The sequence below is a fragment of the Miscanthus floridulus genome, chromosome 13 (assembly GCF_019320115.1).
Source record: "Miscanthus floridulus cultivar M001 chromosome 13, ASM1932011v1, whole genome shotgun sequence".
NCBI classification, from domain to species: domain Eukaryota; kingdom Viridiplantae; phylum Streptophyta; class Magnoliopsida; order Poales; family Poaceae; genus Miscanthus; species Miscanthus floridulus.
Window position 1 is genome coordinate 85,578,845 of NC_089592.1, and position 14,379 is coordinate 85,593,223.

At 49.7% G+C, this 14,379-nt stretch overlaps 1 protein-coding gene and 2 pseudogenes across 1 annotated transcript in view; 1 reads left to right on the top strand and 2 right to left on the bottom strand.

Annotated features, from left to right (window-relative positions):
- Positions 1–594: 594 nt before the first annotated feature.
- LOC136500206 (uncharacterized) lies at positions 595–1,412 on the top strand (annotated as a pseudogene).
- Positions 1,413–1,452: 40 nt separating this feature from the next.
- On the bottom strand, positions 1,453–3,951 carry LOC136500207 (serine--glyoxylate aminotransferase-like; annotated as a pseudogene).
- Positions 3,841–14,379, bottom strand: part of LOC136500208 (uncharacterized) — a 54,582-nt gene continuing 44,043 nt past the window's right edge. The window contains exon 5 of the mRNA XM_066495579.1: positions 3,841–3,946. Coding sequence (XP_066351676.1) covers positions 3,841–3,946 — 106 coding nt within the window. The remainder of the gene's footprint in view (positions 3,947–14,379) is intronic.

Sequence of the window (14,379 nt, forward strand, 5' to 3'; positions counted from 1 at the left end):
TGTATGCAAATTTATGTGTGAACCTATGGTGAATTGCAATGCATTTGTGCAAATTTTTATGCATTTGATAAGCTAATTTTATTTTAACGTATTTGTGTATCTGATTATGTTTCTTATTACTTACTATTATGTGTGACCTTATTTATATAAATATATTACTCCAAATCTAAATCAGACAAACTAAACTCCGCACTTTATTTTTTCACCAGGGTTATAATGGTCATTTTACCCTTTACTTAACACCATTAGTGCTAGAAACGGATGGAAGGCCACACATGCAAGAGAATTTCGTTTTCTGGCCTCATAGGTATATAGTTCTATATGAGACCCGCATGTCAGATGTCCAATCCATCTGAACCAAGCACTTCAACCATGAAAAAAAATAGGATGAACCTAACCCCTTAACTAAATAAAAAATGAGTCTAACCACCTCTTAAAAATAGGGTTGGATTCAATCCAGCCCTTTATGATCCCATGGACAGACACACGCTGAGAGTCGTTGGCGTCGGACTGCCCAACCGACAACCATCACCGACCTAGCACACGTTTTCTCCACAGGCCAAGTGCCACGATGAAACAAACGGCTGAACGGGCCAATAACTGAAGAACACCTAGAGAATCCGACGATGAGCGTTCAGACACTAGACGGGAGCACGGTGCGGTGCTTCGTGGAGGACGAGGGCGCCTTCAACTCCTCGGTGGACGGCCGGTTCGCCGCGCTAGACGCCGACCACGACGGCCTGCTCACCTACGCGGAGATGGCCGGGGAGCTCATGAGCCTGCGGGTGCTGGAGAAGCACTTCGGCGTGGACGAGGCCGCGGTGGCGCCCGACGAGCTCGCAAGGCTGTACCGCGGCCTGTTCGCTCGGTTCGACAGGGACGGCAGCGGCATGTGCGGAGATGAGGGAGCTGATGCTCGCCGTGGCCAACGGGCTGGGCTTCCTTCCCGTGCAGACAGGGGCGGGCCCACTTGTATTCAATGGTATTCAGTTGAATACCCATTATTTTTGCAAAAAAAGATTATATATAGTGTATTCTAGGTATATCCGTATATGTACGAAAAAAAAGAAAAAATCTATTTAACCTCCCACCTTTCATACTTGATCTACTTCACCCTCAACTATGAAACCGTCTGTTTTACCCCCTGAACTTTCTAAAACCGTCTATTTTACCCCTGGACGGTTTTCAGCGGCGGGTCGCTACAGTAACAGCGGGTCTGCTACAGCAACGCGGGTTGCTACAGTACCAATGGTTTTGATTTTTTTATTTATTTTCGGTGAATTTTTGAAAAATCATAGAAAAATCATAAAATGAAAAATCTAATTTTATTGGACTCCACATGAGTAGATCTACACAGTGAATATATAATACGGTATGCTTTAGTATAATTTTTTTTTGTAGCTTTAGATTAATTGGAAAATCCAATTTTGTCTGTAATTAATTAGAATTTATCTATAACTAAGGTATACATAGTTCAATGAGTACGAAATTTTTACTATAGTTCAAGCATACAATAATTAGCGTACCATAAAAATTTCACCAGAATTGGACCATAGAAGCTGCAGCTATGAATTATTCCAATTAATTACAGACAAAATTAGATTTTCCAATCAATCTAATGCTACAGTAAAAATAGATTTTTTATTTTACGATTTTCTATGATTTACTGTGATTTTTCAAAGATTCACCGAAAATAAAAAAAATCAAACCCACCATTACCGTAGCAAAACCGCTGCCAAAAACCGCCCGGGGGGTAAAATAGACGGTTTTGAAAAATTCAGGGGGTAAAACAGACGGTTTTATAGTTTGGGGGGTGAAGTAGACCATGTATGAAAGGTTGAGGCACGCCGCCACGCCGCTACCAAGCTTCACCGGGTATCCCACGTCCTTGAGCACCATCTCCACGCCGCTCAGGCATCCCAGAAGTTGCAGCTGCAAAAAAACAAAAATGTTTTTTTTTTGAAACAAAAGATAAGTTACAGTGATTGATTAATAATTTGCCAACGTTGCAAACTGCAGTGCACAGCAGCTAGGATCGTATTCGTACCTCGTTGAGGTTGCCAAGATGGCCGATCCTGAAGACCTTCCCGGCGTCCTTGTTGAGGCCGAGGCCGAGGCTCACGCTCACGCTTTGTTTGGTTGAGCTGTGACTGTGAGCTGTGGAAAAGTTGCTGTGGGCTGTGAGCTGTAGAAAAACTGAAAACTGTTTGGTTAAATAAGTATAAAATATACCTTTTATCTTTATCTCTCTTGAAACAACTATGGAAGAGCTTTTTATTCCACTAATTTCGAAAAGCAGAAAGCCAAAAGCTAAAAGCAGGATCAAACCAGCTTTCAAAAATAAACTACGGAAAAACAGCTGCTTCTGAAAAAGCACCCTCCAAAAGTAGCCCCTTTGATTAGACTTTTAACTTTTAGGGCCAAAAGCCAAAGCCAAAAGCTCAACCAGGACCTGAGGTTGTACCGCTTCCACGCGTGCTTGACGATCTCGGCGCTGTCGATGTATGGTGGCACGACGACAGCGGTGACCGTGTCGCTGAAACACTCCACCTTCCGGTAGCAGTTCTTGAGCCCCCACGCCTCCACGGCGAGCCTGCATTTGGCGCAATGAGTCGATCGAACACCTGGTGGGCATGCATGCAAGAAAACACCACCGTAGCGTACCGTACCTAGTGGCTGTGCCGAGGCGGTTGTGCCTCTTGATGACGTTGTCGAGCCCTTCCTCGAAGATGAGCTCAAGCGCGGTGCGGAGGCCATAGAGCAGCTGGATGGAGGGCGTGTAGGACCAGTACGTGCCCATGTCGTAGAACTTGAGGTAGTCCTTCCAGTTGAAGAAGACGCGCATAGACGTTTGGCTGTGGCTTGTCGTAAATGATCGTAAATTTCCAACCAGAACAGTATTTTTCTCTCACACAAATCAGCTAGCAGTATTTCTTCACGAACCCACAACGATACGAACCAGCCAACCAAACAGGCATTTTGGCCGTCTCGCTGGCCTCCAGCGCCTTGGGGCTGGCGCACACGATGCCCATCCCGGTCGGCATCGACAGCGCCTTCTGCGACCCGGTGAGCGCCACGTCGACGCCCCACTCGTCCATGCGGAAGTCCAGCGCGCAGATGGACGACACGCCGTCCACCAGCAGCAGCGCCGGGTGCGCGTACGCGTCCAGCAGCCTGCGCACGGCCGCGAGGTCGTTGGTGACGCCCGTGGCGGTCTCGTTGTGCACGATGGCCACGGCCTTGATGGTGTGGCGCGTCGCGTCCTGCCGGAGCTTCCGCTCCAGCGCGGCGAGGTCGGCGCCGCGGCCCCAGTCGCTCTCCACAACGTCCACGTCGAAGCCCAGGCACTGCTGCTGGTCGATCCACAGCAGGCTGAACTGCCCGATGAGGAAGGAGACGATGCGGTCCCCCGGGGACAGCGTGTTGGTCAGCGCGCTCTCCCACGCGCCCGTGCCCGTCGTCGGGATCAGGAAGGGCGTGCCCCGTGGTCGTCTTGAAGATCTTCTTCACGTCCTCGAGGAGGACCTTGGTCAGCGCCGGGATGGCCGGCGAGCGGTAGTCCTCGTTCTGCCGGTTCATGGCGCGGATCACGGGGTCCGGGATGTTCACGGGGCCCGGCACGAACAGGTGGTTCCGCCCGGGGCCATACACGTAGTCCGCCATCTTTAGCTTAGCTTGCTGCAGCACTGGTGCAGGGAGACAAGTCAGTCAGTCAAGCTCAATTCTCAAGCAGCTGCCCTGCTGACGTGTTCGTTCTTTCTTTCTTTTTTTTTTTGGCTAACAACAGTTGCAAGCTTGCGTGGGCTTGGTAATGAGCCTGGATCAATACAGGCCCGCCTATTAGCTCTGCAGAAGTTGTTGATTTTCTCTGAAACTGTTACGTAGCAGTCCATTTTTTTTACCCTTCCGAGGCCCTGTTCGGCTTGCTGAAACTTGGCTGAATTGGCTGAAAAATGCGGTTCTGGCTGAATTATTGTGAGAGAAAAATATGGTTCCGACTAAAAAAACAAGCTGAATAGTGCGGATTATAAGGTTCTGAATTGTACTTGCGTGTACAGCCTGCTAGCTAGTACTTCTGGATGATGCAAGCGTCAACAGACATTTATTGCAAGCATTTTGATCTGGATGATGCATATATTTCACACATATGTTGCAAGGGTATACTCCAAATGTTTCATCTGAAGTGTTTTCATATAGCAATCTGAATGTTGCATATGTTGCAGTAGCTATACATATATGTTGCAAGTGTATGTTTCAAACGCTTCAGCTGTTTCAGACGTATGTTGCAATTGCATGCACAAATCTTGCAAGCTTATGTACTAAACATTTCACATGTTTCAGACGTATTTTGCAGCAAATGCTTCATGTTGCAAGTGTTTTCATTAGCAGGCGAAGACGGTCCCCATGTGCGCGGGGCAGTCCCCACGTGCATGCGCAGCTGCACGCATGGGAGCGCAGCGACACGTGAGCAATAGGCGCAGTCACGTAGCAGCACGCGGGCATGCATAGCAGCAAGCGTGGGGTGGCAAGCGCAGCAGCATGCGGGGCAGGCGCGTGTGCCCGGATGGGTGCTAGCATCCGGACACTAGCCACATCGTAGGAAGATCCATGCTCGTGGAAACCAGCTATGCCGATTTCCAAAGAAAATAACTGTCTGTGCCAATTTTATCAGCCTAGTCCGAATTAGAAGCTAGATTTTGGTATGAAATTTGTAAGACTCCAACTTCCGTCGAGGCAAGATCTCTCCACCCTATAAATATAAAGAGACATAGCCAAATGAAAAATAACCTATCAATCCAAAACAATCTACAATTACTTTTTATCATGTTTGGCCTTTTGCCTATGTTTTTTAAATTCTACTTGCTGTTTATCTCTTGATCCGATAACTAGAGTTGAAGTCATGGGCTTGTGGCCGACCTTGGGCAACCTGACAACATTCACGCCTTGCTGAGGTCTCTCTTAGGTGAGAGATTTGATTGTTCTTCGCTAGTTTGCTAGGAAATCTAGTTGTCCTTCACCACATAAGCATGATACCTACCCTTCTCTGACGAAACTCGAGAATTTCAGCTAGGTCGGTTTTTTGCAAATCGGCTAGTCCAATTTGTGCTAATTAATTAATGATGTTCTTCTTGAACAATTGCTAGGTAAAATTAAGATAAGTATACTGATAGTGAAAGTATCACAATATAAGTTCGTTTCACAAGATTGTAACTATAAAATATGTACGCTTCTTTGACTATTCATATGTTTTGTTTGCACATAGAAGTCAGTCGTTGCGTTACATTTTTTTTCAAGATCACGTTGTTAGAAATTTAGGCATTTTCATGGTTAATTTAATCCAGAAATATAACATCAGTAGGTTTGTGATGGCATATATGTGCATGTGTATATCTCTAATGAAAGCTACAGCATGCAGACATAACATACAGATCGATATAGTAAAAGCGCAAAGTACAGTAATCACAGAGATTAGATTGTACCTAGTGGAGGGTCCCATGCCGAGGGCATCGGAGGCTCCATTCGCACTAGTCGACATAGTGTGTTGCTCGAAGTCGTGGACCACAGTCGATGCAGGATGGTGTTCGTAGTGCAATCCCGCGAACGGATCACCAGAAAGAAGACGTGTTCCGCTAGCCATCACCACCAGGAAGAAGACGTACGTGGACGAGCAGTCGCGGATCGCTCCCTAAAAACCTAATCGCCGCTCACCCCGTGCAAGGTTCTCAGGCGAACGAGAGTTCCGGAGGCACCTGCTCTCCCGCTACTCCGTGCGCGCAGAGGTACGGGGAAGCCAGAGGGCTACTGAGATGTGGTATCTCTCGGGAGCAGTTGCAGAAGTCAGGAAGGACTGACGGAGGACTACGGATATATGGCTGCAATGGGGAAGGAAGAAAGGCAGCGGAGAATCTTAGGAGACGTAAAGCGGAAGGGACGGTAACTGCCGCAATCAGTTCGCCTTCACCATCAAGGAGAGAAACTCTCGTGATTATGTGAATTTAAGTGGCAAAAGACTGGCCACACCCGCTCGCTCGATGCCCGCCTGCCTGCCTACCACGGCACGGTCGAGGCCCCATGCCGACGCCCACGGCCACGGCCCGGCCAGCGGCGGCGGCGGCACGCGCGCGTGTGTGGCACCCCTTTGTCCTTTTCCCAGCTTCTCAATTAAGATGAATAATTTCCAACCATATAAGCTAAGTCAACGTTCAGTCAAAATCATGTATGGTATTAAATCATACAACGCTTAATGTTACATACCACAGAGTTTTATTTGATTTATTAAATATTATACGGGCCAAGCCCATAATATATCCAACAATCCACACCAAACTCTAGGGTTTGTAACAAAGTAGTCTCAAAACCATATTTCTTTTATATACCAGTGTTTTGATGGAGACTGTTAAGTTGAACATTCATCTAGAGCAATAGTTTCACTGAATCACAACTGAACAATGGACTAAGCCTTGAATTGACAGTTTTGTGTGAGGTAAATGTCACTAAAGTTCTTAGGTGATACTTGGCTGCAAAAGGCATCCCCTCTATTTGAAGCATATAAGTCATACTCCAGTGCCTTTCATGAGTATTTAGAGATCACCCAAATCTCATAGACTGTGACCAGCTGTCTGACTCATATAGGTGTGCTCCTCAAAAGATGTTTTATAGGACAACATCTTTGCTTTAGCAAGCCATTTAGAACACATTAAGGTAAAAACCAACCTGCCTTACAGAAAAGAAAGATATGCATCAGAAATGAGTCTTACTAAGGATCTTTCCTCGCAATTTACTACTAGCTTGTTTCACCATCCTACTTCACGGGATCTCCGATCACATAGAACAGGTTACAACTATAGTAAATTTCAAGTGGGTCTCAAACCCATCTCTCTCGATGTACTTTCTATCACATTGCATGATAGACCCTTAGTGAATTAATCTGCTAGATTGTTAGACGTGTGAACATAGTCCAACGCTATTACTCCGGAGTTTCTCAATTTTCTGATAGATTTCAGTCGTCTCTTGACATGCCTTGTAGACTTCATGTTATCCTTAGACCTGTTAACCTTTATAATCACAGTCTGGTTATCGCAGTTCATAGAAATAGCTGGTATAGGTTTTTCAACAACCGGTAAATCCATAAGGAGATCATGAAGCCACTCAGCCTCAGAGCCAGCGATGTCTAATGCTGTGAGTTCTGCTTCCATTGTAGACTTCGTTAAGATAGTCTGCTTGCAAGACTTCTAGGAAACAGCACCACCTCCAAGCGAAAACATATATCCACTTGTGGCATAAAGCTCATCAGTATTAGAGATCCAGTTTTGAGAGCCACGGTGGTTCCTAGGAGAGAAAAGGGGGAGAGCGAGGGAGAGGAGAAAACTCACAAATTCATTCGTGAATCATGGAGCGAAATGTCGGACTGGAGGTCATTGACCGTGAGGGAGTCGGTGCTGGAGGCCTTCACCGTGAAGGGGTTTCTGCCACCGAAGGAGGTGGCCCACTGGAGGGCTCCCAGGAGGGAGGATGTTCCACAACCTCGGGCCGATGAGGTGGTTTCCTTCCTCGCCTTCCATGAGCGTGGTTTAGGATACCCCACACACTGGTTCCTACATGGGCTCCTTAACGAGTGGGGTCTGGAGCTACAGCACCTCAATCCGACGGGGGTGCTGCATATCGCCGGCTTCGTCACCATCTACGAAGCCTTCCTTGGGATGGAGCCGCATGTGGACTTCTTCTAGCGGCTGCTCTCCGAGCAAACTTTGACGGTGGGGAATCCGCCCAAGGCCGCATCGGCGGGGGGCTTCGCCCTACAGAGAAAACCAAGCACGGGGGGTTTGTATCCCATGTACATCCCTTGCGACTCCAACCGGGGGTGGCACGGGGAGTGGTTTTATATTAGGAATCCGGTGGAGGCGCCGTTCCCGGCGTTCATTGGTGGGAGGCTGGAGAGGCGGGATAGTTAATCATGGGGCCCTTCCCGTTGAGAGAAGAAGAAGGTGGAGATCATTGAGGCAGAGCTCCAGAAGCTCATGCAGCATGGTCTCAATGGGGTGCGGGTGTTCCACACCCTCTACCGCCATTGGGTTGCTCCGTTGGTGGAGAGGGCACGACCGATGTGGAGGTATGGCGGCCCGACGGACCTCGATCATGCGTCGCTGGAGGAGCTGTCGAGTGATGAGGTCTAGAGTTGCCTTGACCGGGTGCTGCAGCTGAAGCCCACAGAGAGGGTCGATGGAAAGCCCAGACCTCTCAACGCTTCCATGGTGTCCAAACTAGTATTCTTCCTTCTCCTTATTCCATGTGCTTTCCCTTTTGCCTTCCTATTTTTTATTTTGAGTTGCCTATTTTATAGGGACTTGATGCTTACATGTCCTGGCCGCACCTTCCGAAGGGACCGGAGAGCATGGCCCGGCAGGCCGCCTAGAAGGAGGCGGCGGATGCCAGGAAGAAGAAGAAAGCCGAGGAGTCTTGGCGTAAGTATCAGAAGGAAAAGGAGGTCACCCGGCGCGTAAAGGCCAGGGAAAGAAGGAGCAACGTCGAGTCAAAGCTCGAGTCGGAGGATCCCACAGAGGTGGATGACATGATTTTCTCCGAGGAGGAAAGTCGGGAGGTCGTTGTGACCTCGATGGAGCATCACCACCCTGTGGCGATGTCTGCTAGTGATGAGCAGGAGGCGGAGAGGCACACCGAGGTTCCCATGTTGAGGAAGCGCGCTACGAGTGCAGACGTCGTCGATGAACGGGAGGCTAAGCGGACGCAGTCTCTGGGCCCTTCGGTGGCGTCGCTAGTCTTGTCCTCGCCTGCTGCTGGCGTGGCCGAGCAGGCCAAGCGGTCAAAGGAGCGGGCTTGCACCCATGTGTCACCAGGAGTAGTGCCAGCGCATGACTCGCAGCAGGAGGATGCCCCGCTTGCTGCTTCGATCGGCGCATCCCAAGCCAAAGTTCGTGGAGACCCGTAGGCCGGGCAGGAGCCGGTTGGGATGACTTCGCCCCCGGCTAAAGTGAGGGGGATAGGTCATAGCCTGGGAGTAGTCCTTGCCCTATGGGTCTATTGACGTCAGGTCTTGCTTTCAGAGTCATGCCGCTTACCTTCCGGTATGTTTTTCTTTGTTTCTTTTTTATCTGTTGTTTGTTGAGTCTTTTTGGAGTATGACTGACCTATACTTTTTATCAGCGGCTGGATGATGATGGGGTTGAGCATTGCCCCAACTCTCATGCAGGAGGTTTGGAGGTCCACCTTGCAGCGCGCCGTGGTGAGCGGCGGGGGGAACAGGGTGGTGGCGGCGAACCCTTCCCTTCTGGGGGTGGTGCTCCCTAGGTTGGTTGCTTGTATGGCGACAATGACGGCGATGGTGCTGGCGGTGATCCCGTTCGTGGCGGAGGCTTTGCCGGTGGTGTCCCTCATGGCCCCTCCTCCACCAGTTGTGGCGGAAGAGGAGAAGGAGCCTGAGACCCCTGCCTCGCCGGGCGAAGGGCTACACAGCTCACCCTCGCGGTCGGAGCTGTAGGCGCCGTGGGGAGCCATGGCTGGGATGGAGTTGGAACACCCGTCAATGGCCCGCACAACCCTGGTGGTGGAGATCCCAACCAACGATGAAGCGGATGTCGTGGTGGAGCTGCCAGTGCCATCGTGGGAGCTGGCGGTGGTTCGGTCGGAGGCTGGGCGCTCTAGCGGGCTACCGAAGGGTGACCTAGAGTTGCCCTGTCCTGAGGACCCATCCAAGGTGTGGTTCATCCTTCTAGATTCCCAGGAGTGTCATCTCTAGGACATCCTTGGGGAGAAAGGACTCGCCATGGAGTCCAATCTCGCCAAGCTATCGGTGAAGCTCGAGGACACCCAACAGCGGGTTAAGTCCGCCCAGCAGTTGGTCAAGGTCGACCTATAGCTTGCTGTGGAGGTGAGTTTCTCGTGTTTGTCCTTGATCTCTTAGTCTGTTGTTGGTTGCCTCAGCATGCTTGTTTTTTGTTTTCGTAGGGTCTGAAGGAGATGTCATCCCACAAGTCCCGTTTTCTCTGGATGGAGCATGCCCGGATGGCCAAGCTTGAGCATCAGCTAGAGTACGCCCCCCATGAGTCCCAGGACTAGGCGGCCGAGGTGACTACGGTGCGGGTGGAGGTGCAGCGTGCGGTGGAGCAGGTGACCGGCGCTGAGCGGGGGCTTGAGGTGGCGAAGGCCTTCCAGGCAGAGACGAAAGTGGGGCTATGGAAATCCCTGTTGGACACCGAGGCGGCGCTCCAAAAATCCCTGGAGACCCTTGAGTTAGAGCGGAATGCCCTGGAGTCGAAGCGGAACGCCTTGGTGTCGGTGAGAAAGGCCCTAGAGTCGGAGCGAAAGGCCTGGTCGGAGGCAGACCAGGAAGCGCTCACACTTTGGGGCTGGGTGATGGGGACGGAGGAGGCAAACGCCCGGCTGCACGAGTAGGTGGCTCGGCAGGCAAAGGAATTCTCCGTCCTCGAGAACTTCCGCCTCGGTACGTACCTTTTCTATTTTTCATCGTGTTGGTTTCCTCCTTTAGCTTGTTTCTGAGCTTGTCGCCCTTCTTCCAGAACTGGGCGGAAAGGTGAAGTCGTTGGAGCGGGACCTGGAGACTATCAAGGTGACTTTTGGTCAGAATGCAGAGGCGCTGGCCAAGTCCCTTGAAGAGCGGCATGCTCTTGAGGGGGAACTTGACTAGATCCGCAATGTTGCATAGCTTGTCATCTCTGAAGTCTTTAGGTCGGCGCCAAATACTAGCGTGCCCGCCATCCAGCTGGAGGAGGTCCTGGATGAGGTTTGGGCCCTCATTACACACGAGCTATTCTATAGAGCATCGGGAGTGTTGACTTCGGTGGCGACGTACCACCCAAACCTGGACTTCACCACTATCTACAGCGGGTATGTCGATGGCTTGAGCATGGAGGACATCCAATCGCTCGGGGAGAGCCTGCTACCGCATGCAAGGTTGGTGTCAGAGCAAGTCTCTGCGCAGTGGGTGACGGATGCCCGCCATGAGGACATGGCTGAAAGCGCATGTTAGGGGGACGTTGCCTAGCCTATGGATATCACAGAGCCTGGATTGGAAGTGGACATCGCCCCGCCTTCAACCAAGCCGAATGTCGTCCCACCGGGGAGTGAGTAGCCTGTGCCATCACCGGTTGCACCAATAGTAGATGCCGTCGAGCCGCCCCAATAGCTTGTAAAGTATAAGTAGTGTAGTAGATGCAAAAAGTTTAAGTTCGTGGGGGAGCCCCCGTGTAAACGTTCTTGTGTACTTAATGACTACAATTGGTTTTGTTTTTTGTGATGGAGTCACTCCATTAGGGGAAGCTTGTTCCTTTTATTCCTTAGTTTTATGTAACACCCAAAATTCTACTACAAATTAGCAATTGAATTCTTGCCCTTCTTATACATTTTCTAGGTATTTTTAACTTAGGCTAAATATTAAATATTGGGTAAATAAAATAAACTATAAGTTTAGAAACTTGTTTGTTGCATTCATGCCGAATCATATGGTTTTTGATTGAGTGTAGGGCTAGATGATTTGAAATTGAATTCAAAACTTATTTGAATTTGGCTTAAAATTTAAAATGGAGAAAATAGAATTGGAAAAAAAAATTTGATTTGGAAAGAATTCACCTTCTGGCCCAACTCGAGAACCAGCCCGGCCTTCTTCCTCCCCCTTCCCGGCCTGCCTTGCTTGGCGCGGCCCACTCGGCGGCTGCCCGCGCTGCCGCACTGGCCCGCACCCCACGTGGCCCAGCTTGCTGCTCGGCCTGCCTTGTTTTTCCTCCCGCGCGCGCACCGCATAGCTCGGCGCACCGGCCCACAGCACCGCTGGCTCGGTTTTCATCACCGCGCGCTCTCTCTCTCACTGCACCTCGGCCCCACCCGTCAGCGTCTTCTCCCTTCTTTCCTTTCTTCTTCCCCGAGCTTCCTTTTTTCTTCCCCGGTTCTTTCCTTTCTCCGGCCGCCGTCAGCGCTGCTCGGATGGAAGGCCACCGCCGTCACCCGCACATGGCAGGTGACCAATCCCGCCCGCTCCCCTTCCTTTTTCCCCTCACCATCTGGCCTATAAAGCCCTGCGACCCCTTCTTCCTCCCCCATCCTCCTCTCTTTTCTCTGACCGCCACCGAAGCTCGCCACTGTCGCCCGTAGCCCTGCTGCTCCGGCGCCCTAGACTCGACGCCGACGTGACCTCGAGCTTCGCCACGACCCAACGTGCCCGTATGTACCATCGATTTCGCTTTTTGGTCTTGATTCGCCCGGGTTCCATCTCACCCGCATCCTTCTCTCTCTCCAGACGTTGTCGCCGCCGTCGACGACCCGCTTCGGAACTCTCCAGGACGCTGCGCTCCCCTCCAGACGCATCGCGGTGAGCCCCTCGTCCTTCCTCTGCGCTCAGTTCGTCAATTTGTGCGCTAGGATGCCGTAGCCGCGAGCTCCGAACCACCAGCCATGGCGCCGCCGTCGTGAGCCTCTTCCTCGGCGGCCCGCTGCCCTGCACCCATCTACGCCATCAGATCTTCGGTGGACGGCCACGATTAGAACTCACCGTTTCGAAGTATAAGCGGTCCACCGTAGACCCACGGACTCGGTCCACGGCGCCCTGTCACCGCATCCACCACGCCACGTGGTGAACCGCACCAATCCCCGGCTGCCATGCGTCAGCACAGTCAGCAACCGAGTCAACCCAGCAGTCAAAGCTGCACGTTTTGTAGATTAGCCCCTGGAGTTTCAAGAAAATAACCCGCAATCCAAATTAGTTCAAACTGATTTCTTTTATGTCCTGTTTTCTTCTGATTTAAACCCTATATTTTCCAGAATTAGTGTGCCCAGTCCAAAGTACATTTAAATGCAGATTTTTAATTGTTTTAATTCAAATTTGAGTTCAAATATTTACAGGAATGCCACTGGATCTTATTTCATGCATAACTTTCACGTTTTAAGTCCGAATTGAGTGATTCTTTCGCTCATGTGTTCGTAGAAATGCGTAGAACAGATCTGTAAGTTTTTCAACATATGTTTTCACTGTTTGGTGTGCTGTTCTAATAGAGTTCTATCTTGTATGCATGTAATGATTGGAATGATGCTTGATTGATGATTGGATCACGATTAGAGGGTGACCCATTCGAGGTGACTAAGGACCCCCAACAGGATCAGCAGTACTCCCAGGACGACTTTGAGGAAGGCAAGTGTACCAAAGGCCTCTTGATACCCATGAACTACTACCACTTACATTCATGCATGAGTTTAATTTGAATTGCCTTTAAGGACTTTACCTAGATGATTACTTGTATCACATATCCTTGTTACCAATGGTTTTTGGGTAGGCATTTTGGATAGATGCTGCAGCGCTTAACATGAAGTAATTGTTAAACATACTTAAAGACTATATGCAATATGATAAAATGGAACTTTTTAGCAACAGATAGGGGGCTGGAGTACGGGGTTGAGTACTCTAGTGCCTCTCCATAAGGACTTTATCCTGAAGCGGCAACCCAGGAGGGACCGTACAACCCCGAGTGTCAAATGGCTCTGACTTTAACCTATTATCTAGTATGTACTAGCTCGTCTGTAGCTCCAGTAAGGGGTAAGAGGGTATCTTTCCTTTTTCTATTAGGGTGTGCACCGTGCTGCGATGCCCACGTGTGCCATTCCCTTGTAGCTATGATTTGTTAGTGCAACTAGCTAAGGGTTTCATAGTGAAACTCTGCCACACTTCCTAGGAAGAGGTGTAGTGGGTCTCGCGAACCCCGGCATTGGGAATCACGGCTCGGTGGGTAAAGATGTACAATTTCTGCAGAAATAATTAACCTGTTATAACAGCCGTGCTCACGGATACGAGCGGTCTAGATCCTTCGAGATTAGTGGTTACTGTGGATGGTGGATGGTTGGGAATTGAGACAAAGCTGGATGATACTTTAATACCACTTGGGATTTGGGACTGTCCATTAAAGTAGTAATTCAGGTTGCTAAAAATTGAACAACTAAAATTGCGAACCGCAGTTAAACAGTGTCAAGCCTATTTGAGCCTCATAGATCCCTTTGTTATACTTGCTAAGCATGGTGAGCTTACACTTGCTTTACATCAAATGAAAATCCCGGATGGGTAACAGATAATGGATATGAAGAGTTTCCAGAGGATGTCCAGAACTACTAGGAAGACGTTCACCAGTTGGAGTCCCTGTGGCAGTTGGGCTAGTTTTTCCGCTGTGTTTGTAATAATGTTGCCTTCGAGCAAACTTTGTATTTAACTTTATGATGAGATATGCGATGTAATAAGTACTTTACTTTGATACTACTGCAATTTGTGATATATGTGTGTGTTTGGACATCCTGGGCGCACATATATGAGTACTTGGTTTTGCTTTGCAAAATTGGGTGCGACAAATTGGTATCAGAGCTATAACT